General features: G+C 40.0%; 1 protein-coding gene across 1 annotated transcript; it reads right to left on the bottom strand.

The window, feature by feature from the left end:
• Nucleotides 1-241: 241 nt before the first annotated feature.
• Nucleotides 242-25,382, bottom strand: TMEM47 (transmembrane protein 47). Its single transcript, XM_030459294.1, has 3 exons — nt 24,919-25,382; nt 10,776-10,916; nt 242-4,015 (listed from the first exon to the last, which is right to left on the bottom strand). Exons 1-3 carry the CDS (start codon nt 25,142-25,144, stop codon nt 3,837-3,839), a joined length of 546 nt encoding a protein of 181 aa, XP_030315154.1. The 5' UTR covers nt 25,145-25,382; the 3' UTR covers nt 242-3,836.
• Nucleotides 25,383-25,808: the final 426 nt, after the last annotated feature.

Genomic DNA, 25,808 nt, shown 5'->3' with positions numbered 1-25,808 from the left:
ACCTTGTGCCATGCAGTCTATGGCCAGGAGAGATGGAGGGGTTACATGAACATGATCCTTCATCTCTCCCTCTCTCTTCCCTCTGTGTATTTTGAGAAGTCTCCTTTACTGTGGTAATTCACTACCAGGTATATTCATCACCCTAACCAGACTGTTCCTTCTCAGCCTGCCCAACAGAAAACCAGGCCAGTTTCAGTTGTATACATGTATATTCCACTTGGAGCAACACAGGCACGCTCACTTAGTGTAACAATTTTTTTTTTATTTCAGTTACTTTCTCACATATAACTTTATGTAAGCTACAAAAATCGTGAAATGCAGAAACGGTATTAAAACTGCAAATGTAGTCTTGATTAAAAAAAAAACACGTGTCTTTCCCTGCTAACAATGACCACATAAAATGACCCATATTTATGGATTCACTTAATAAACATACCATACACTTCTCAAAAATAAATAAAGACCAACATCAGAAAAAACATCAACAACATGGAGCATTTAGTTGTCTTTTTTTTTTTTTCTTTTTCTTTTTAAGACAGAAATGAAATTTCTAGGCACAGTTTTAGGCATTATAGAGGACACAGAGGCAACAGGTTAGTGTGCACTGCTCTGTACAAAAATACAGTCTGAATAAATTACATTGCTAGCCATAAGATTAGACTTCACTTACCAGTCAGATCATTGCATGTTTAATAATATACAGTTACATGCTAATCCATATATATCATTTATATTTCAAACACATAGGTCTCTCTATATTTGTTTTTAAAATTTACAAAAGCTAAATGAAGTTGTGCAAGAAATCCAGAAGAAATGCTAGGTACTTACCAGCACCGGACGGTATACTTTAAGCTTAAAAAATACAAATAACTAGCCCTGCTTGCAAGTTTGCTATATATATTTATTCATATCTATTTGGAAGAAAAACAATAGATTTGTCATGTGAAAGAATCATTCTGCCAGTGAGGTAAAGCCAAACAACTGAAATAATGGTGGCATGACAAAACCACAAGATACAAAATGACTTACTTGTCATACACACACTCAAGACAGACTTGTATCCTTTTTGTGGCCAAGAACAAAAAAAAGTCAGCAAAATGTTGTATTTACTTTTAGTTCAGTGCTGCAAAGCAGAATGCTTGCCAAAACTGGCAGTACTAAGGGGAAAAAAAAAATAGCAATAGCAACATAAGCTAAAGGTAGGTACTAAAACCCATACAGTAGACTCCCAAATGCAAAGGACCTGAGGATTTTAAGAGGTGTGTCCTAATAGACTGCATTATCTTCAAGAGGAAAAATAAACGTTGAGACTGAAAATCAGATCCCTGACTCAAATATGAATGAAGAAGCTTGTCTTTAGGCATTCGTGTTAGCAGACTTTTTTGTCTGAACATCTTTCAAATTAAGAGCCGGGTGACTTTCAGAGCTGATGCCATTAATTTGCATATATGCCTTAGGCCTGGCAGTTTTTGCTCAAACTGTACACAAAGAAAAATTACTTGATAAATTAGTGGATACGATATGGGTTTAGCACCACACCTTCTTGTCAGCATTGGCAATGTGCCATGCAATGTCAGCACCAAATCATGGTTCTCTTAGGGAGGTACAGAAATATTCTCACAGTGGGCTTCTCTATGTTAACCTTATTCCCATGCCAAGCTACAATGTTCTCCATGCTGCTAAATAAAAGCAGAACTAGACAGCTTTTCAGAAAAATACAGAGTTCATTGTATACTGAATATCTGCCTTAAGTCAGTCTCAGGAAAAAAGCAAGAGTTACAAATGCTCTCTGGTGCCTGTTAAACAATTTTTTCTCCCATCCTTTTTATTCTTCAAGCATTGCCCTACAATCCCTTCCAAGTCAAGTTATCATTTTTCTCCATCTAATCTAATCAATCACCACTAGGTTCTGGAAAATTGCTGATATGGAATATTCTGCCACAGTAGTAAAGATTTAACTCCAGAGAGTCACAGCTTTTTAAACCACCTCTGTATATCAGCAACACTTTCATAACAACCTCCAAAAAGCAGCCCTGTGGTCCCACAGTCACTGCAGAACTTCTGCACCCTGCCAGTGGTGGCATTAACACTGTAGATGCAGTCATAACATCAAATAATTCAGCAGTCTTTCCTGTGGACCTAGAAAAACTATTTGTATAGAGATGGATGTGCAACCTCAGCATATCTGCTTTGGCAGAGGCCCACACAGAATATATTTCAAACTTCTCCATTAAAAAAAATAGTTCTTTTTAAAGTTTAGAATTGTATAAAAATATGCTCATAATTAATTGAAAATATCCAAATAATCAAATTGTAAATAAAATAAAAGTGATGCAGATTAAATTCATGTAAATTATGTCCCTATTTTACCTTGAGTTTCAGTTCACATGTACAGTCTCTGCACGCTTTGAGTGGGAAACATACTAAGCAAGGAGTAATTAGATGTACATAATCATCAGGCAGTCCATTGTAAAATCAGCTTTTAAAAACAAGAGATTACCTCCTGCAGTGCTAATGTTTTAATATGGACATGATGGGGTCTCAGCGGTATTCTTGATGATCAGAGACACTCATAACCTAACTAGATTTTAAAAAATGGCAGTTTTTTCATTGCAATAACCTTAGAAAATGATTTTTAATAAGTATTAGATTACACATGGAATAGCAAATAGTTATGTCATCCAGTTCTACCTTAACTTGATGTGAACTTTTAAGCATTTCCCATAAGACAAGTCTGTACAAGGGCATATACAGAAGACAAACCATTTTATGTTTATTTTGTAACAGCAGCCAAAATTATGGGTACCAATCCAAGACTCTCAAGAATGTGTACAAAGTTAGTATTTTAACCACTGCATCACAGCTCATATTACAATTTTAAGACAGATCATCTCTCTCCTTCTGCATTTATATTTGTATTATATATATTCATTTATACTAACAAATATCTTCCAAAAATATAACTGAACTTGTGCCATACGCATTCTTCTCGTGAAGTTAAATGGGTACTTAGGATAACTGCAATTCATTCATGCATTTTATATGCCTCAGGGACAGATGAGGTCTTTTTCTACTCCCCTTCTCTCTACCCTCCCAGCAAAATACTCAGAGCTGAAACAACTTCCAGCTACACAGGCAGAAGCACATGTCTCTGGGTTTGGACTTCCTTCAACAATCTGCTACAGCTGGCACAGTGATGTCGATTACCAATTCATGAAATCCTGTATAGATAGTGGCTTGTTTTTGTTGAGCTGTTTGGTGTTTTTTGTTTTAATTATTCTCACAGGAGCCTGTTGAATGCAGATATTAGACAAGTCATTAACCAGTTACATTCGGTGCCCTCAACAGTCACTTGCAACTAATTCCTTAAGAGCTTTTCTGAGCAAGTAACAAGGGGCCAAGCCTATTGTACAAGATGCCATTGCCTGCTTATCAGACACGTGAATCCTCTATGATACAGGGAAACTTCTAAATGGAGCCCATACCAGCTGCTCCCCTGAAGGCAACAGCAGATGCTGGCATTGCATTCTCATTCCAACTAGTTTCCTCACAATGATCGCTGTCATGTAGATCCTTTTGCTTGTTGTCAGGAAAAATGAAGCTTATGTATCAGCAGCTTGCAGCATCTGCCTATGTAAGATCAGCATTCCTAGTGTTTGCAGTTCTTTGAAATGGTTGGAAAAGCTGGTAACAGTGTTCACACCCAAAAGGCAAAGGCTATTTTATCAACAGAGCAGACTGTTTGGTGCTCCACAAGTGTTCTAAAAAAACTGTGAGTTAGAAAAGATGGGGTAATCCTTTTGTTTTGTTTTTATTTTGCTTTTCCTTAAACGATTCTAGTAATAGTCTTCATAGTTCTTAGGGTTCAGGCAATAAAGAATGGCACCCCCAAATGAAAATATTGTTGCACCCCAAGCCAGGCCATAGCCCCAGTTGAACTCATGGTATATTTTCAAGCTGACTGTTTCGATGAACTTGATTGGGTAAAGGACTAAGCTGCACACCTGAAGAACAACTGAAAGAGAAAAAAAACACAGATGTCAGAGGAATACTTAATTTCCATAAAACAAGGGAAAAAAAAACCAAACAAACCAAAACTAAAAATCACATTTAAAATTATCTTGGTGCATTTTTATCTTGTAAGTACTGCTCTTTTTGGAAAAAAAAAATATCACCTTAATTTCATCTACAGAAGACAGAGCAGTTCTTTCATCCCTCACTGATAAACAAATCTTCCTGCTATAGTATAACAGTGATCCTTCAGCTGTCCAAAAAAGAAACAGAGAAAGCAATCTTTTCCCAATTCTTTTCTGCCTCTCCTTTGTGTTTCAGTTTGCAGTTATTACTCCCTTCCATAATAGCAAACTAAGATAATTTGCTGTGTAGCTAATTATAAGGAAGTCAAAACAATGAGAAGCAAGAATAAATAACTATTATGAAATATAGCTCAGAATAAAATAATTTCTTTAGCCTAGAAATAATTCATTGCAGTACGTGATACATATTTATGTTCAGTGGAGATCCAGAGAATTATATATTTCATATGCATTACTCTGCACTGTAATCAGAATTAATGATATTGTTACACAGAATACCAAGTAATCTATAAAGTTTGATCAGTCACTAAACTTCCTACTGGAAAAACATTGCTTTATATTACGAATTTAGGGATTGAGTCCTAAATGTTTCATGATGTAAAAAAGCTAGTTAAATAGATCAAATCCAGGGCAGTAAAAAGCTTAAAAATCATTCCTTTCTACAAAACTGTCTCTGAGAGCTAGATCTCCTGCAGCTTGAGCCACATGTCCACAGCAGAATTCAGCAAACCTGTTAATTATTATACGGCATCAAAAAGATCCACATACAATAACATAAAAAGGAAAAGAAGAAACTCAATTGTCACAAGAAGATTTCAGTTTCATCACCATTCATTCTTTTTTAAATTCAGGGGCACTGTTAACAGAAAACTGGGACAACAGTTTCCAGGGTAAGCAGGTGAAAATTACACTTAGTTTGAAGACAAGAACAAGCTGTATGATGTTCAGGCCTCTGGTTCTGCCAGCCACAAAAGACTCAACATCAAAGGAATGCACACAACATCCTTTTTGCCCCTCAAATATGACCTTATTTCCAGCAGTTAACACTGTCATTTTTTTAAGACTTCAGCAGGTGACTGCCCCTGCCAGCTACCCCAGCCCCTGCCTGAACTTGGGGTGGGTGCAGCCACACCATTCAGCATGGCCCCAAATATTTGCAGGCCAGAGACATACTCTGATGAAAGATCAGTTGTATGCAATGTAATGTCATCATAACTTGAACATTGAACATTGACTGAACATTGACTGAACATTGAACATTGACTGAACATTGACTGAACTTGAACATTGACTGGGTCATTTTTTACAGTTTATTAGGTGATGTAAGAAGAATGACTTCCTTATTTAAGGGACTGATATAAAGCCAGCACCAATGGAAAATGCCAGTGGGTAACAGAAAGAAAGACTCCTTTGGGCTACAGAAGCCCTTCTGAAATTACATTGAGAAATTACAGAAAAAGAAAATAACATTAATTATCTTTTCCTACTGCTTGAACACTTTATACACTGAAAATCTGTCATTTGTCTCACATCCACTCCTGCATGCTGTCAAACTGGCACCTTTCATTAGCTCTGGAGATGCACACTCACATGTCCTCTGAATGGGGGCTGGTATGGGGAAATTATTTCCAATGTTCATTACATGCTTTTGGTGATAACACTTCCCAAAACACTCACTGAAGTTTTATCTCCCTGTCCATGTAGCCTACAGACTAGTCTGTGGACTCTCACTTGAGACTGACAGTCTGAATAATGTTTGGATAGTAGATTTTCTGATGTGGATACCAAAATCCACAGGATTTTTTAAATCCTGAAGTTATTGAAGTCTTACTTTATGTTATTCCATTTTAATATAACTTTTGTCAGTCAGCTCACAAAACACTGTGCAACACTGGGGAAATTTTGACAGGCTACACTAGGGGAAGTGCCTACTCTTATGAAAAAATTATGCATTCCAATTCTGTATAACATCATTACACCAAAAAACTCTCAACATATGCTCAGCTTTCAGACACATCTTCAAGATCATTCAAAGTCAAAATGGATTTCCTAAGATGAATGGATATACACAATGTCTTCAGTAGCTTCCCAAACTGGGGTTGCAGCATCTCTGCTGAGTCACTGCAGGAATTGCTCTGTTGTGTGGGTGTCAAGTGATAACCAAGGAAACTCTTCACTTTCCATCAATCTAAGATCTGAAGGATGCTGAATTTTAATCTGCTGATTAGACTTGTAAAAAAAAACAAAACAAAAAAAGTGATTCTGTTGGAACAGGAATGTGGCTAAAGGAGCAACACACATACCAAGCACTTTAGACATTTTTGTAGTGAAGGTTCCTGCTTTTGCTACTACTGGTCCAGCCATGCTATTGACAGTGCTGGCACTGACTTGCCAGTGGAAAGACCCACACTGCTCAATGCTGCCATCACTTTGCACTATTTTTGCCTCCCATAACTGCTGCTGCCTACACTGCTGTGTAGGCTGGAAAAACAGTGAAGTTGTAAAAAAATTATTATCATGACCCAAAAAGGTAGTAAAACCAATGTTTGCAACATCCTATCTGCTTCCAATGAATTAAAGAACTCCAAGCTAGTGGGAAGTGTATGTACTACCTTTCTTCAGAAGCTCTAGTCTTTTCCTGTAGGGAAAAAAAAAAAAGAAAAAAAAAAGGAAGGCTAAAAGTAAAAAATCCACTAAACTACAGGGTGGTCAGCCTCAACTCAATCCCTGGAGACATTATGGAGTACATCCTCTTGGAGTCCATCTCTAAGCATTTGCAGAGCAAAGGGGAAATTGGTAGTGAATTCATCAACCAAAGGACAAGGGTCCAGAGGGCTGCCAAGATAATCAGAAGCCCAGAGCAAATAATTGTTAAGAGGAGGATGAGAGAGACTCATGAAGAGGAGTAATTTCAAAGCAGCCTACAGTTACCTGAAAATGTAGCTATAGCAATGACAGCAAAAACCCCTCTCTTCTTTGTAGTGCCAGGTGACCTAAGACCATGGCAATGGACAGGAATCTCAGTTTCAGAAGCTCAGGATGGACATCAGGAAAGCAAAAAATACCAAAAGGAGGCTAGTATGGCACCATGCAAACATGCTTGGAGAGGCTGTGGAATCTTCATCCTTCAAATTCTTCAAGACTGTTCCAGAGAAAGCTTCAGCTGATGGACCTAGTGTTAGTGGTTGTCTTGTCCTAACAAGAAGACTGGACAACATGACCTGCAGAATATCTTTCCTATCCTTATTTCTTTCATGCTATGACTCTTTTTGCTACCTCGCAGTGCTAACATCCAACTGAGCTCACTCCTACTTTTTCAGACCATGAATTTCTGAAAATCAAATTCAGTTCTCCAATGTATCGAGCTTCACTGTAAAATTTGACTAGTAGACTTTTATTCTATACTCCACATCATTATGAAAACAGATAATAGCACAAAAAGTGGGACACAATCCAGGCAGACTGTGCTCTGACTGTCAGAATAAAAAGATACATCATAGAATGGCTTGTGTTGGAAGGGACCTTAATGTTCATCTAGTTCCTACTTGCCTGCATGGGCAGGAACACCTCCCACCAGACCAGGTTGCTCAAAGCTCCATCCAACCTGGCCTTGAACACTGCCAGAATGGGGGCATCCACAACCTCCTTGGGCAACCTGTTCTAGTGTCTCACCACCCTCACACTTAACTTCTTCCTAATGTCTAACCTAAATCTAAACTCTTTCAGTTCAAACCCCTACCCTTTGTTTTATCACTACACACTCTTGTAAAAAGTCCCTCCTCAGCTTTCTTGTAAGCTCTGTTCTCTAAGTATTCTCTAAATATTTTCTGCTGTCATTTTTTCACTCCCTCACCTATAATACTTTCATTTAGCCACTGTTTCCCTAGCTGACAGGTAAAAGCATCCTGTGAATTGTGTTAAAGCTTACTAACATAAACAGACTACTCTTCTAAACATTTTTTTAAAACAGATCCAGAAGGAAAACTTCTTTTAAATTACCTTTTGTGTTTGCTTTTATGAACTTCCAACAATTACACTTTCTACTCCTAAGTTAAGACTCAGTTAACACAGTTACCTGGTAGCCATATCATGAGACTCCTACACTGAGAAGTTTGTGACCTTGAACTTTGAGGACACAGCTTTCAGGGCCATATTAGTTCATGAGCACTAAGACAACCCATAAGTATATAAGCTAGTCACCTCTAGCTTACCTAGACCAAAAATGCAGGTAAGAGCTGAATGAGCCAAGGTGGCTCCATGCAAGAGTGCCCTACAACTGCCTCTCTGTATGCACCATGTTTTTCCATTAACTGAGGCATTCCTGTTCCTCTCCCCATTACGCAGATTTGAAAGTATGTATTTTAAACACATCCACATCTGTTGATCATTTGCTGGCTTATTCTCGGTATCTAGGTTGCATTATTTTTGTCCCTTTGCTTTCTGCAGTCCTAGTCAGTCACTCTTCTCCCTCACCTACAGAGTAGTTAGATGAAAAAAAAAGAAAAGAAAAACATATAAAACCAAATCAAAACTTAAAGAAAAAAATGCCTGGAGCCAACTGTTTGGACACTAAAGTGCCTGAAAACCACTTCTGTCCTTTCTCCCACACAGTGACACCCACATAGATCATTAAATGTCTCTGGGCAATTTATCTTGTCTTTCTTCCAGAGGCAGCTGGTAGACTCCTAACAAGAGTCATACAGAATATTTGGTCCTGTCAGCAGAATCACATGTCAGTGTGAGGTTTATCCTCAAAGATTGCCTGTGAAATCCACAGATGAAAGTTTGCATACGTAGACAAGTTGCATAAGGCAAAAAGTCCACTGTGCTGAAGTCTTAACTTTCCCCCCTCTAGAAAGGGGATTTTTTCCATAATTCTTACAGGATATGCCAGTCCACATTCACCTCTAAAAATAACTGACATCAAAGATGATATCTGTAGGAAATCACACTAACAGTGTCAGCATCAAATCCCAAAGGGACTCTGCTCAGTTTTGCTAGATAATGAAGAAGATTGAGGCAGGCTGTCTTGGCTTCATCATCTCTTCTCTTATATGCTTCAGATCATGGCTATTTAAAATGCAAAGGAAAGAGGTGAACACTGTTCATAACCTAAAGCACCATGGTATTTTCCTTTTTTTCATGTAAGCGAAACACTAAATCTCCCTTCCCCCCAGCTTTTACAGTAAAGACTAGAACTAATTTTATGCAGAGGAAAACAGATTAAGCTTTAAGCCAAACAGTAGGATTGGGAGGGGGGGTAGGGTTGGCTTTTTCTTTTGTTGTTGTTGGTTTGGTTTTGGGTTGTTTTTTTAATACAAACGTAACTATACACTAAATGAACAATATGGCAAGACAGGCAGTGAATAGCTGAACAATTACTCAGTTACTACACAGTGAGAAATTAGGTCAGCATCTAAGTAAGAAACCCCTGCAGAAATTCAATAACCCTGTCTGCTTCAAACTTAACTGCCCAGCATCCTTTATAATCTTGGAAGTAATACTAAATTTTGAAATAATGGTAACAGTGCCTTTATTCATTCAACCAGCCAAGCTGTGAAACAAAAAGAACAAAAGTGTATGATTTCTGCTCAGGAAATCTGATCCTAGGTTGCATTCATCTCTTTAAAGCAAGTGAAATATAACCTACCAATATCCCTAGAGCAAATACAAATGCATCTTAAAGTGCTGTGGCTCAATCAAGGTATCATTAGCAGCAGGGGGCAGCAGGAGCCTTCCCCAGAGGTTTGCTTCATTCCTGTACACCCTGTAAATTCTGCGCTCATCTTTCCATAAACTTGTAAGTGGATTTTTTTTTCATTTTTTTTTTTTTAATACATCCCAAAGACGACATTCTGTCATCCTCTTCATTACAGTCTATCAGGAGGGGCTTAAGCTGCTGGCTCCAGTGCAAGCATGAGTGACAGCATGAAGGAAAACCATGCCCGGTGAATCTCAGGAGAAACAGAAACATCCGTGCCGACTAAGCCCCAGAACACCACAATGTACAGAAGGAGATTATTTGATAGTGTAATTATACCTCACTGGACCAGCATCATGGACAATTCAGATTTATAAGTCTCCCTTAAGATTTTGTTATAGCCTATATATAAACTGTTCCATTTCCATGTTTTTAAAACTAAACAGTGACTGCACTGTGACAGCTTGTTAAATTAAAAACTAAGTAAGCAGGCTGACACAATGGAATTAATTCTTCTTGGCACAAGGGTATATTTAAACACCTTGAAACATAATCCTATTTATTTTCACACACAGGGCTTCGAGGGTTCACATTTGAGCATTAATTTTCCTGTTTTAAAATTGTAAAAGGAAGAACATTAACAGAAGTAGCTTCGCATGAATAATAAAAAAAGCAGCACAAAGTTAAAGACTAAAAATGGTACTTTGAGATTCATCCTCTGTACTGGATTCCCCTGTTGCACAGATTGCACAAAATAGTAAATATAACACAAACAAATAATTGTTTATAAGCCAATAATAGTGCAACTGCAAAAACGATTAATGCCGTGCAGAACCGGGATCCTGGAAAGCCTTACTGGAGTTAAGGCAGAAGTAAACCAAATGCCTCGGAATTAGTATGCAGAAGGAGACATCTTCCTTCACAAAAGTGAAGCTGCTCTCATGAAATTTTCATCACAGTGCTGGTAATCTGCTTACCTGCAGCAAAGAGCATGACCGCCACTGGTCTGTAGAACCGCCTCCGAGATCCCACGCAGATAGAGATCAACCCAACCAGGAAAGCGATGAGAATGATGGCAGCACCACCCAGCAGCAAGGCAAGAGTAGCTATCTGCCAGTCTAGGAGGGAAAAGAGAGGGGGGAAACAAAAATAATTATACAGTTTCAGTAAAACAAGCCCATAGGCTTGGCAGAAAGAGGAGAGTATGAGGGAGCACGGAGCCTGCACTGAGATTTGGGTAAATAAACAACTCTGGCTTTTGATTTCTTTTCTCCCAATTAGTGAAACACCTTTAGACAACAGAGTCAGCTCAGGAGCAAAGTGCCTCAACCTCCCCCACTTTTCCACTCTTAGTTGGCCTCGTTGGGATTTTGACTCAAGCAAGACTGAATAATTTGGTTCTCTGGATTTGACCAATTTAGAATGAGAAATTGAGGCTGGGTCAGGATTAGGTAGTGTGTGTTAGCTGCCCTCCAGTCTGTCGTAACTTTCTCACAGAAGAAAGTGAAAGTCAAACCTTTGCTTGAACTGATTAGGGTGACATAGGAAGGGAAATGCATTGAGGCTGATCGTATACACCTGCCACTTGGGAATTACCGAGGCCAAGTAATAGGAAAAACAAAAGTAAGGTAAAAGGAAGAAGATGCTTAAAGGAGTAAAAAAATAATAATAAAAAAAAAAATATTCAACACTAAAACAAAAGGTGGAAGTTAAGCCTTTCAAAAGGCAATAGTGGTCATTAGATGCATACCCAGTCAAATCTTAGTCCATTTAAAAATACCAGTTATCTGTAATGTCAGCTTTTCTTTTCTTTCTCCAAAAGCAACTTCTGTATTTGGCTTAGCATATTTTCTAATTATTTTTGCACATAATGGATGCAGGTACAACAGACATCCTTGCACTCAAATCACAGAAAATAAAATCCATTTGCAAGCTGATGATTATCTAACTTAAGAAATCCTGGAGGATTTTAGAAAGGCATGGGCTTTGTGCTGTCTCACTTAACAAATGAGTATATAAAAACTTGTCTCTCTCCAATAAGTGGCATTAAGAAAAAGAATCAAATCACTATTTACTGCTTATCACTACTATTTACTAGTTCAAGGAAGATGATCTAAAATCAGCTTGTGGGAAAAGGACCTGTGGATCCAATGCACCTCATTATTTTGAAAACATTAGCACTCATATGGCACTCAGAATAAGCATCCACAGTTCAAAGAAAACAAGACTAATTATTTCCAAAATAAATTCTGAGATCTTATGGTTGCTAAAATAAGAACAAAACAAAGCTAAAAAATACACATTCTCTTTTTGAGAAGAGCCAAATTCAGTGTTTCAAAAAAGAATACATCTGTTTTCAAGAGGGCTTCAATCTGCTGAAGGTACTGACTGCAGCCATGGGGTTTGGGAATGGGAGGCTGGCAGCTATTATCACCAAAAAGCCTTCATATTTTATATGAAAATGGATGAAGGAGATTAAGACAAGAAAGCAAATAGAAGATTGATTTTTTGCTAAAAAAGGAAGTTATTTTAAAAGTGTGTTGGTGCAAGTGCACACAGTTATTTTCATTCTTCTTTTGAAATCCAGACATGCTGTTTACAAATTACTAAGTACTCAACATTCCAAGCTCTTTTACTCCTTTTTTTTTTTTTTTTTTTTTTTTTTTCCTGTACTGGACCAAAGCCCAAGACTGAGGGAAATCTCTCAATCTACCTTCAGCAAGCAATCTGCAGTGTCAGTTTGCTGTGCATTCCACTGCTTTATTATTATTGTGATGGAAATACAACTGCAGTTATGGATGGGGATGTTGTGAAGAGTGGTTTTTAATGTTAACATGATCCTTCAGAAACACCAAGTGGTTAATGTACTGATGATTCACAGAGTATTCTTCCAGTATCAGAGTGCATTACAGATATAAAATACAGAAATAAATAAACAGAATGGACCACTTTGGAACAACATGAAAGCAATCCTTGCACTAAAGTTTACAGAGACACAAAGACTAGACACATAAATCCATATCATCCTAAAGTTAAAAGCCATAGAAAATTGATAAAATAAATCAAAGTTCTAGATGGAAGGACTCAGAAACTGCAAATAATACACTACAAATAATAAACCACTACAAATAATGAAATATTAAACATTATTTTTGCATTGCTCACATGCCAAAGTATAATGAAAATGAAAGGCATGCAACACTGGGATAGCCACCAAATGGAAAAAAAAAAAACAAAACCCACCTAAAAACAAAATCCTATTGCTTTCTAAAACCACATTGGCAAGACCACCAGACAAGTGAAAATAACTAAGGCAAAGGTGATATATGTGTGGGGTTAGAACATAGTTTAACTTCTACGAGAGTATAGCTACGGATTTTGCAAAGGTTAAAAAATAAACAAACCACCTCACTATAGTACTACAGTGGGAGGTAAAAGGACAGTCAGTGTTGGAAGACACCCACACTCCCAACTAAAAAAGACCTTAGTTAAATAAAATTAATACTGAGTAAAATAATCTACTTAGTGATGCTGATTGTAAGAAAAAACAAAGGCTCCTGATGTTCCTCACTCCCAGCTAAGGATCAGTTACTGAATGTCATACTCCGGGCCACAATGTCTGGAACTGACTCTTTTATTTTAGCTCACAGAATCACACAGTGCTACTGCCTTCACCTTGAGCTTCATCTGAGAGGGACTCTGGTTCATTAACATCATGAAGGGTCAGACATCAGTGCACAAAGAATACTGGGCTGAGATTTCCACTATTTCCTAGCGTGGAAATTGCATGTTTAAATCTTTGTCACATTTCAATTCCAAAAGACATTTGATCTGGTGGCAAACTAAAATTTGTGTTGGATTAAGGAAGAAAAGCATTCTGCATAAGCCTTCTACTTAGCTACAATTATTTTTAAGAAAAAATCCAGGCCACTGGACCTCATACAAAAGAAAAGACACATACAAAGAAAATGTAATCACTACTGCTGTAGGAATAACACCCTGTAAGTCAGATAGCTACAATATAACCACAGAAAGCACACACAGCTTTCTACAATGACAATCTGTAGTTTTCCTGGGACTACCCAGGAGTAATTTATAACACACAGCATCAAGATGGGAACAGCAGATTGCTCTTTTACATAGTGTTACCAGTACACGTAACATCATAAGCCTACTTCAAAGCATCAAACGTCTGCTTGCACCATTTCTAGGCATTAATCAATCTTGCAAATAAGTTACTATAAGTTCAGGAGCCTCAGCAATTCAGGGAGACTGCTGCTTCTCAAAGAGATAGAAACGTCCATAGACGTGAGCAAAATGTGACTTCACGAATTATTATTATTAGTTTCCTGAAGTCACTCTCCAATTTGTTTATACTTATATATATATACTTATACTTGGGAGGGTTGGTCTCTTTTGCCAGACGACTTTCAACAAGACAAGAGGGCATGGTCTTAAGTTGTGCCAGGGGAAGTTTAGGTTAGATATTAGGAAGAATTTCTTTATGGAGAGGGTGATCAGGCATTGGAATGGGCTGCCCAGGGAAGTAGTGGATTCTCTGTCCCTGGAGATATTTAAAAAGAGACTGGATGTGGCACTCAGTGCCATGGTCTGGTAACTGCAGCAGTAGTGGATCAAGGATTGGACTTGATGATCTCTGAGGTCCCTTCCAACCCAGCCAATTCTATGATTCTATGATTAAGAATGTACATCAGTATTTTTCACTGCATATCAGTACAATTTATTTACACTACACATCCACTGTCTAAGAAAGACGTTAGGAACTAGTAAATACACACTCCCACAAATCTTAAGTTTTAGATTTTTAAAAGATCTACAATCCGAGTCATGTCAAATGAAGTTGCTTTGTTGATTTGCAACTGTAGACTCAACAGAAAGCATAACTTCAGATTTTTTGTCTTCATAGCATTGTTAAGAATTACACTGATAATGCCACCTATCCTACCCAAACAACTAGAAATCTTTAAAATCCTTAAATAACTGAAGACAAATTTCTTAGGACAAGCTAATGTGTTTCAGGTGTAAAATGCAGGTGTAAAAAAAGCTAATGTGTAATTTCAGGTTTGAAAACGCAGACTTGCTTTTTTCCTGCACAAGAAGCCTCACAATGTCTATAATAATGGGAAATGTGTACTGCTGATCTGATGGTGATGACAGTGTTTCCATAATTTTTATTATAACAATTTGCCTAATAATATAAGGATATGGATTTCAGTATTTGGAAATAAATATAACTATTAACCTAGGTACTTGACACATATTTCAAAGTACAGATGGTGTAAAATTTATAAAAATTACCATTTCATTTTAAAAATTACAACCCCCAAACCCTGATGATAGTATTTCTTTTCAGTTAATTCCTCATATATAAGCCAGTGCTTTTTTTTAAGAACAGCTTGGTCTTATTGCTTTTTGGAAATTTTGACTCATAATGATATGGAATCAGAATGTTAATTGCACAATGAAAAGTGTAACTCTTCCCTCTTCTTCCCCCAAAATGAAATGACCTAAGGCTTTAAGCTGTATATTCATTTTTAATTAAGAGCAGTTCTATCTGCTCTATTTCTTGGGTAAAATAGTACTTTAGTACTAGGATAAAATCAGAAGGAGTCATAAAAGAAGAAAACATCTCAAGTTCTGAAATGTTTGTTTTAATAAATAGGCCATTTATTAAGACAAGAAAGAACAATGAAAGAGGTTAGAATTCTAATAGATTTCATGTTTCAGCAAAACAAAATGAGTATATTATCTACATGATATTCTACAGTAAAAGAAGTGGAGAAAAAAAATATTGTGGAATATGTAAAACATTTGTATATGTGGCTCTTTCCAGATAATGCAAGTGAAACAAAATAATCTCTCAACAAACAAGTATTCATTTCTTTCATACAATGGTTTTCCACTGAGTCCTTTCATAGAGGCTAAAGAAAGAACATGCACACAGCTGTTACATGAGGAAGGTAATGACTGACCACCTTCTAGTACTAGAAAATTCTTGATAAGAAACAAAACAGAAAAATGCTTATCAATAAGTTTTTCTGATTCACTGCAAAGCTTCCACTTATCATGTACCTGACCTCAAGCAATAAATATTCTCAGAAATTGCTATAGCACTTAATTTCAAGAATAATGAATATGAAAAAGTGTGACAAGTAAAGCATAAAAAGTTGAGGCACACACATAAGAAATTAAACATAATCCACTGAATGTCATAACAATCAAGTAAGACAAATAATATAGCTAGAGATATTGCTTCGTATTCAGAATGACTTCTAAGTTTATAAACACTCATCAGCTTGGCCATCAAACAGCCAGGAAAGGTTTAGTAAGCGTTGTGATTATGGAAAAGCACAAAGGTAGAAAGTAGTTTCCTAAAGCACATTCATCACAGGATCAGTAAGGTTTCCTCTTTCTTCAGCACCATCAGGTGTGCAGACTTCTGTAGGAGGCCAAACTCCATTGAATTCAGAGGAAATACAGTCATAAAATTAGTAATGCAATCACCATTAAGTTCTCACATAAAATTATTCTGCAGAGAAGTCAGCCCTCTGGAGTTTCACCTGAGACAAAATGATGTTATTTTAAGGAGCTGTTCAGATGAATTCTGAGCATTCTCTGGATGAAGGGAACACTGGCTAAAGCTGGGAAGCCCAGTGTCCAAAAGTTATTCCTCTGCTCTGGTACAGCTGGTACCACAAGTACAGTCTTTTGAACCTCTGCAGCATTTTGCACACCTCAGAAGGATGCCCTTGCTGGCAGGATCCATAGCTAACCTCCAGCAAGTTGCTCTTGCCAAAGCTCCCAACAGTAGAACCTTGTACAAAAATCACAATAAATAAATATTTTCTGCTCACTGTCAGTTTGTGTAGTATGCTTATTACTACAAGCTGGTCCACAGACATTCTGGCTTTTACATTTTATTTTATGGACTGAGATTTTTTTAAAGTGTGAAGGTGTCTTGTGTGTGGATCCTCAGCTCACTTTGACACCTACAAAGCATTACCTGCCAGCTGTGGCCAAACACAATTTAAGACAAAACTCAACCATGCCACACCAGAGCTTTAATTCTGAAAGCCATGAATTTGAAGACTTGAAATAACTATTTTAGAGACCTTATAGCAGCCTCCAGTACCTGAAGAGGGTCTACAAGAAAGCTGGGGAGAGGCTTTTCACAAGGGCATGTAGTGATAGGACAAGAAGAATGGCCTAAACTAGAGGAAGGTAGACTTAGATTAGATATTATGAAGATATTAATTACTGTGAAGGTGGTGAGACACTGGGACAGGTCATCCAGGAAGGCTGTGGATGCCCCCTCCCTGGAAGGCCAGGGTATCCTTCTCGATGGGGCTTTGAGCTACCTAGTCTGGTGGGAGCTGTCCCTGCCCATGGCAGGGAGGTTGGAACTATATGATCTTTAAGGTCCCTTCCAATCCAAACCATTCTGTAATTCTGATTCCATGAGGGATTAGAGATATGTTGAAATGCCGTTCATGGAAGAGATGAAGCGGCAGAAAATTGTTTTGTCAACAGACGTATATATTGAGCTACTCCTTAAGAAAGGAGTTTGCATGCACACACAGAATCATGAGGGAAAAAGACATCAATAAATCAAGTATTGCACAACACAGATTGATTTAACAGTGATGACCTCTCATAGTTTTAATTCACCAGTATTTTGAAAACACCCAACCAGAAATATGAGCATTTTTTTTGCTGAGTACCAAAATCTGTAAATGCCTCCTAAAGATAACTCAAAGGCTCCACATAAGGCATCAGTCACTTTCCATTTACCACACAAGACACTTGCAGGATGATTTAGTGTTTCTGACACTGAGTGGAGACTCATTTAGAGCCAGTCAAAGAAAAAGAGAGACATTTTCAAAAAAATAGCTAACTAGGCAAACCTGGGTACAACTGTGTCTTGCCAAGACATACAATGCTGATAGCTAATAATGGCACCTGACTTAATGAAGGAGGAAAGGGAAGAACCTCCTTAGTTGCAATATACCAAAGTCTAAAGGACTTCTCAGGCACTGCAAGGCATTTGCTTCCCAACTCTGGCTCCAGACTCAAATGTCTGCTTCCATCTCCCAGAAGAATTTCTTAGCCATGAGAGTAGACTAAACTGCTCCCCTCTTCCATCTGCTAAACCCAGGCTGGAAAACAATGAAATGTAGAGATCTGCAGAGTCTGTGACTAAACAGTCATTTGTTCAATGTGAAGTGAATTTGTTCAAGTGTGTGTAAACAGACAGACATTGGAGCAGGTTGTCCAGAGAAGCTGTGGATTCCTACTCCCAGGAAGAGTTCAAGGCCAGGTTGGATGGGGCTCTGAGCAACCTGGTTTAGGGGGAGGTGTCCCTGCCCATGCAGGAACTATATTATCTCTAAGGTCCTTTCCAACTCAACTATTTTATGATGGTCTGTTTAACACTCTTGTAAAAGATTTGGTCTGCATTCGTCTGTTTTCCATCTCCACTTCAGCTGCCATGTTAATCAGACTACGTGTGGTCCTGAGGGACTGCTGGACTCAAAACTTTGCATGCTTCAACACCAACACAAGTTTTATCTCCCATCTCTACAGGAAATCAGACTGAACAACAAAAGCAATAAAAATATGGTAAGCAACACTGCTGTTGTGCAAAGGAGACAGATTTTGCAAGACAACAAGACACACTAATGCCTGAGGGGAGTTAGAGATGCATGAGCAACCTGAAACATAGCGGTGCTGCTCATCTCCCAATGACATAAATCCCTCCTGAAGATTAAAGCTTTCATTCCTCATACACACAAAATATCTACACTTTGGTGTATGTATGTGTGTACAGCTGCTCTGAGCTGTGGCCTCAATCACAGTGCAAAATCCTTTAAATGAGTGCATCTTCAGAAAAAGAGTTAAGTGCTGCCATTAAATAGATCTTTATTTTATTATTTAAAGGCCACATGCATTGCACATCACTTTTGCCAACAGAAGACTTTGAGACAAGCACAGCATTACAGAAAATCATGTAATCTATAATTCATTCACAGAATAGAACAGCATGTACTCAGCCATTTCTTCCACTGGATACATGGTATTCTTCTGAGATTAGCTCACTACTATGCCATTGTAATTACAGGATACTCAGTCAATAAGAACCCAAAACACACACACCCACAACTCCAAGAACCTCACTAAAACCTGGAAATCTTAGCATTATGTCATTAGGAGAGAAGTGTGGGATATGTGTTATACAAGCTTTTCAAGAAAAGGTCACCTTTTCTGACCTCCTCCATATATACTACTACATTTTAGCAGTCTGAAGAAGGAGGAAGAACACTTTCTGTCGTAACAGGAATGTAATTATTTCCCACCCTTGCTGATGTTCTTCTAATTGGCAACCTTTAGCAATTTTCAAAATTCGCTCTTCTGCTCCTTATGAAAAACAATTAGCATTTAAAACATCTCTAAGAGTAAAGCAAAATGATGGCCTTTGTCCTACAGACCTGGAACAAGTTAAAAAAACAAAGCAACACAGATGAACAGACTTTACCCTCCACTTGCATTTGTTACCTTGAAACTTATGGGATCATCTTTGGCCACAAATCAGTAGCAGAAGCAAGGTTACTGTCTTTGTGATTCTAAATATAAAATCTTATCAAATATTTAAACCACTTATATTACCCCTAACACAAAGAACATCTTTTAACTTACTGGTGCCAGACTTCTTTATTAAATAAACAAGACTGAAAGCAACAGGACACATCACTGACTTTAAAATGTCAATGAACAGCAGCAGTAAAAACAACCCACTAAGACTAGAAGTCTTCCTTTTAAATTTATTTATTTATTTTTAAAAAATATTAAGGTGTACGGTTGTCTTGATTTGATTGAATAAACTAACACAAACTTCATGCATTGCACGTAACTGTTCTATAACCATGTCCCTTAGCTGGCTGGCGATGGATGGCTAAAATGGAAGCCCCCATCATACTAAAATGTCTGTACTACTGAACAGGCATCTTAGATATGCTGCTCCCAAAGCCTTGGGAAGTCGGAGGGAGGTTTAAGTAATTGGTCACTTTGTGAAAAAGAGGAACTGTACCTCTGGGGCTATGATGAAGAGTACTAAATAATTTCAAGGCATTTTTAACACAGTGAAGGAGCCAGGTGGACATCAGGCATAAGACTACCAGTCTTCATAGAAAAAAAAAATAATTTAGTTGGGAAGAGCTTCGAGATCATCTAGTCTGCTCCCTGTGGAAAGCAAGGCCAATCTACAAGTCAGACTCAACATCAAAGTTACATCAGCTTGCTCAGGGTCTTGGAGAACTTGTGAGTTTGAAGTAGCATGGATTTTTATTTTATATCCACCACAGATAAAGTATTCTGGTTGATTATTAAAGAGAGTAACAGGCAAAATGACAGACTACAGTTTTCAAAACCAGAAGGAATGTTTTATTAATTCCTCCTTACATTGTATGAGCCATTTTCTTCAGAGTTAGTAAAATTACATTTGTTGTTCTTACATTAAATTATAGCAAATTATCAGCCTTGCTGGTCTTTTTATAAAGATCTGTCAACACCAACTTGGAGCAATGATCCAGATCTTCTGATGAGAAAGCTGCTTCTGAGCTAGCAATTTCCCCTTGGAACAACTCCTTAGATTCAAAACAAGCAGATACCATCCAAGACCACTGAGCCATGTTAATTCAGATATCTGCATCTAATGTATAATTAAGGTTAAACCCCTTCCACTGCTACCAAATGAGCAGCCTCTGATGCTTTTTTAAAAGTTATTTTAAGAACAAATTAGAAGAAAAAATTCTAAGCATAAAACAAGACTCAAGTTGTTTTTCTGCCCTATGCTATAAGTTATGTTTCCTTTTATGATTTGATCAATGCTGAGTTTAAACATGAACAGAGACTCTGTTACACTTACTTCCTTCAGATTGTTTTCTTTCAAACACCCGTGGACAGCTCTTAAGAGCATAATGACTGCATAGAAGACTGAACTTTGGGTAAGAAAATATACAGGTTGAGAAGTAAAAAAGTCATATGTGCCTCATAAACCAGAATGAATAGTTAACCAGTATGAAACCATTCAAATGTGTTTTTATGTATGCTATTTTCACAATAAACTCAAAATGCTGTGAAGGAGCCATTGTTTTCTATGAATAGCATATACACGTATTGAAGCTGAAACACACAACCTTTACCTGTAGATCAGATTCTGTGAAAGGACTTATGTCTTCCACATCATATTTGCATATCTTTGATTTAAGGAATTATAATGGCTGCAGTCTATCACATAAATTCAAGTTTACTGTTACTAATTCTGCAGGAAGATGATGACTACCTGTACAGGCACAGACATACCATGCAGCTGTACATAAGATGCATTTTAGATGCTGTGGTAGAAATAAATATTCATGCATACCTCTTAACTCCTGATAAATCTGCAAATGAACCATTACAAATGAGACATAATCCACTTCAAATAAAGTCTAAAAAAAAATTGTTTCAAGACATGAAAAGAATACTCCAAACCCTGTAAGCTCCTGGTTTTTTTAGTTTAGCACAGGGGCTTAAAATACAGATGACTTAAAGACAAGTTGTACATTAGCCCTGTTAAGATTTGATCATAGAAAATAATTTTATGCACAGACTGCTGGTGAATCCAGCATTGCTGGATCTCAAGATTTTTATCACAAAGCTTTTCACACTGGCAACTTCCTTTGTTTTTCATCTCCTGAAGTTGTTATTACTAGGAATTTCAGAATTTCATCAAGGGAGATAGGGGATATGCAAAAATATATCTTTCTAGCTCCTGTAATTACAGGGAAAAAAATGAACAGGTGATTTACATAGACCCTAAAGACTCAGGAAGACTATAACATATCTCAATTTAATTTTAATCTTCAGATTTCTAAAAGTTTGTTTGACTCATTATTTTAAATACTTGAACCAGCAATATTGTGAAGTACTTGCACAACTTGAAAAGCATCATAAGAGCAAAGGATTGCCAGCAAGCTGTGCAGCAAAAAAAAAACCCACCCTCAAAACAGTGAATGAATGAATGAATGCAAGAGCACATACTCCAAGCACTAGCAATGCTGAATCCAAAAAAGATTATTTCCTGCTCTAACAGCCAATGCAATCATGCTCTGTACATTTCCTTCTGCTCTCTACTACTAAGTTGCCCTTTTGATAGCAGTCAGGGGTACTACATCTAATTACAACAAAGATTTTTAATTAAACCTCGAATATGCTTTAACAGCTTCTAGCATGATCTTGCCCTTGATGATGCCACTTGAGGTGCTCTCCTTCAAGGGATGATGAAGTAAATCTCTTAAAACCATGGGTGAAGATGCCTTTCTCCTGTGTGTACTACTGCTCTTCACAGCTAGCCAGCTGCAAAGCTGCTTGCACTGGTACCAAGCTAAAAGAGCTTCCCCTGTGGGAGCTCTCCACTATCTCCAAAATATACTGCTTGATAGATTTATGGTGTTGGAGGAAAGTGCATTTAAAATATTAAAGCAAGCACACAAACTGTGCTCAAAAATGAGCCCAGTTCAACTTGGTGAACTTACTGGGAGCCTCCTTATTGACTTCAATGGGAACTGTAACACACTAGCAGAGGGTGAAAGGAAAACAGTCCAGTTTCTCGTATTTCAGGTCTCCTCAGAATGCAGCATTGTGTGCCAAACATGAGGAAAATGAAAGGTTTATTCCAGTCACCTCCAATAAAACAATAATTCACTTCTTCCCCAGTAGCTTGTGAAACCTGGCTCCACCAGACTGGAAAGTATCTAAGAAAAATTAGTAAAGCCCTTTCAAGGTGCTTGAATAAAACTGGACAGGCAGGAATTTTTGCACAGGGTATAAGAAAGCAGCAAGAGAGGGCAAATTTTCAACACACAGCATCCAACAAAACCATGTTTCATTCCTATCCACGCTCACCGTTCATCTTCCACCTTCCCACAGACAGGTGACCAATGAAGCAACAAGAGAGATTACTGTCCTTTTGTGCTGTTCCATAAGCTGTCCTGCTTTTTTTAATGTCCCACTTTTTTTTTTTTTTTTTTTTTTTTTTTTTTCTTTCCATGCGTGGCAGGGAGATGGATTGAGAGGGGAGCCCAATAAAGTGTGTGAGGTGGTGGGGGGTGGGTCTGAAGCAGGTTCTCATTCAAGCCATCTGAAAAGTCTTTCTGCAATCAAGGGGATACTATTTCAGGAGACAGGGAGAAGGGGCAAAGGATTCACGTTGCTAAGGAGACATATAGAAGCTGACATTCCTACATAAATTTCCATTTATAGTGACTGGGGAAGGAAAAGAAAGCTCTCCAAAGTTTGTGTAGGTACTGCAGTGATTGATTGAAACAGACATTTCTTTACAATTCTTTTGGCATTACATGATTTAAAACAAAACCCCAAACAACACTCAAACCCTCAAATATTACTCCACAGAATGAAAAAAAAAAAAAATCCACACAGCAACAAAAGAATGTGTGCAATTTCTACTCAAGCAGAGATCAGTTATTTCCCAAAATCTCTACAAGGATTTCTGAGAAGTGAGAAAAAAAGAAAGCATCTAAAATATACAGTCAGTCCCTTGACTTCTTTCCCAAAACAAACATCTTGTCCCTGTACGATTTACCCAATCGGAGAGCACAGCGAGCCAAATGGATGATTTAGCAATACAAGCGTGTGTGGGGAGGACGGGGATGGGGACGAAAACGGGGCGGGGGGGGGGGGGGGGGGGGGGCGGGAAGAGGCTGGTTTCATTTGTCAATTGTTTCTATTGGAACTCCAGAAGTAACTATCAGCCATAAAGTAAATAAAGCAACCCATGAAAACCTAAACAATTATAGTATTAAAAAAGAATTTGCTGAAAAACATTCAACAGGCAGTTAGTTTATAACACCCGCACCCCGTTTTTTAAGTATTCCAAGCAACAGTGAAACGCCATTAAAAAAAATAAAATAAAAATATCTATGATCAAAGACCTAGAAAGGTAAGGACAGAATGAGCGTCGAGAAATCAAAACAGGGAGTGTGGCAAGAAGGCAAAGGAGTATGAAAGACGACAGAAGATCAGTACCTGCTAGAGAAAGACACCCACAAGAGCACCCCGGGATTCGGAGGGAGAGCCAGAGCCCAGACCTCCTCACTCGGGACAAAATAACAATTGGTTTTGGTTCGGAAGCCCCAGTTTCCCACGACTAGTGACTTCGGGGGATGAGAAGGACGGGTAGAAGTATAAGATCCCTGATCCCCAAGAGCTTCTCATTGTATGAGAACAACTGCCACACGGGAAAATAATCAAAAGTAGCCCAAACTCGGGATCTTTCGTGGAAACACAAAGGCAGATAGTCAACCCTTTCGCTCACAGAAGCTAACCCCACATCTCTCCTGCACCTTAAAACCATCAAGCGGGCAGAGGGACGAGCCGAGCTCGGGCTGGCAGTGCCCCCCGCTCCAGCACACGCTATTTACAGAGACAAGCGCTGCCGCCTGCGCCCCAAGCCGCAAGCCGGGAGAAGCCGAGTCGGGTCAGGGAGGCCGGCAGCAGGGACGGCGGCCCAGGGAGGGCGAGGCAGGGAGGAGGATGAGGATACAGGGCAGAACGGTTCGGGAACGGGAGGTGTGCGGAAGGAGAAAGAACAAAGGTGTCGGGGACTTCTCTCGGCGGCGGCCGAAACGTGGAGCCGGGCGGGAAGCAGGGGCGGCAGCGGGCGACGCGAAGAGCCCGGAGGGGGGGCGGGAATGGCGGGGCAGGACCCCGGGTCCAAAAGGGAGCCGGCCCCGGGAAGGATCCGAAACGTGGTCCCGCAGGACCACGTAAGGGTGACGGAGAGACGGCTCGGGGGATGCTGCCAGGGCAGCCAGGGCACGGAGGTGTGGGGGAAGAGGGCTAAGTCCCAGCGCCAGGGGTGCGGCCGGGGGAGCCGGAGGCGGCCGAGGTGTGGAGAGGGGGGCAGAAAGGGCTGAAGGACGGGGCAGGGGTCAGGGAGAGGGGCTGCTGCGGGGTCGGGATACCGCCGGCGGGAAGGAGTGGAGCCGAGATGGGGTCTGTGGGGAGGCGGCCGGGGCGAACACCGGGGCAGCCGTATCTCACCGCTGTGCAGCGTCGACTCGCAGAGCCAGCTGTCCAAGTTGCCGGGCTTGCGGCAGGACTCCCAAAGGGACAGGTAGTACTGGTGGTCCGCCGTCACCCAGGCGGGGCTGAGCACGGCTCCCAGGTCCAGACACAACGCCAGGAAGATGCACACCAGCCCCACTAGTTTGAGTGGGGTCAGCACCGAGACGCGCACCTCCTCCATACCGGTGCCGGACGAAGCCATGGGAGCCGGGGGGGAAGGAGGAGGAGGACGCGCTACCGCCGGCCCCGAGGGGAACAGGAGCTAGAGCCCAGGTCCGCGCTGAAGGGGCGGGAGGAGGGAGAAACAGGGAGCCCAGCGCTGACTAACGGCGGGGAGAGGCGTTCACAAGCGGTGGGCAGCGCCGCTCCCGCTCCGGTGTATCAGGTGCAGCAGCTCCCCCTAGTTCCCCCGGAGCCGCCCGGCCCGGCCCGACGCGCTCCTCCCCCTGCCCGCCCCTGTCGGGGGAGGTGGCGGCCGCGGCGGGGCCCGGTCCGGCCCGCACTCCGCCGGGGAAAGGGCGGGGGCTGCGGCGCCGTGTGCGCCGCGGCCGGGAGCTGGTCGGGGGCGCGGCTCTTGCTGGCTCCGCTCCGCCCCATCTGCACCGGGGAGAAGTTTGGGGAACTTTTCCCCCCACTCCGCAGTCGTCGGTGAGAGGTGTTCGTCCCGCTGCCCGACCCAGCCCGCCGCCCTCAGCGGCCTCCTCCATCGCGGGGCCCGGCTGCCGTCCCTCCGTGTCGGGGCCGGGAACCCGGGATCATGCGCGCCGTAACCTCACGGGTGTGGCCGGGCCTCACGCGTAGAAGCAAAGGATGTGTGGCCGGGCCGGGTCGGGTCGAGGAGATGAGGGCAGCGAGGGCTCTGCTGC

The sequence above is a fragment of the Calypte anna genome, chromosome 1, assembly GCF_003957555.1.
Source record: "Calypte anna isolate BGI_N300 chromosome 1, bCalAnn1_v1.p, whole genome shotgun sequence".
NCBI lineage: Eukaryota > Metazoa > Chordata > Aves > Apodiformes > Trochilidae > Calypte > Calypte anna.
This window is presented reverse-complemented; position numbering and strand designations above follow the sequence as displayed.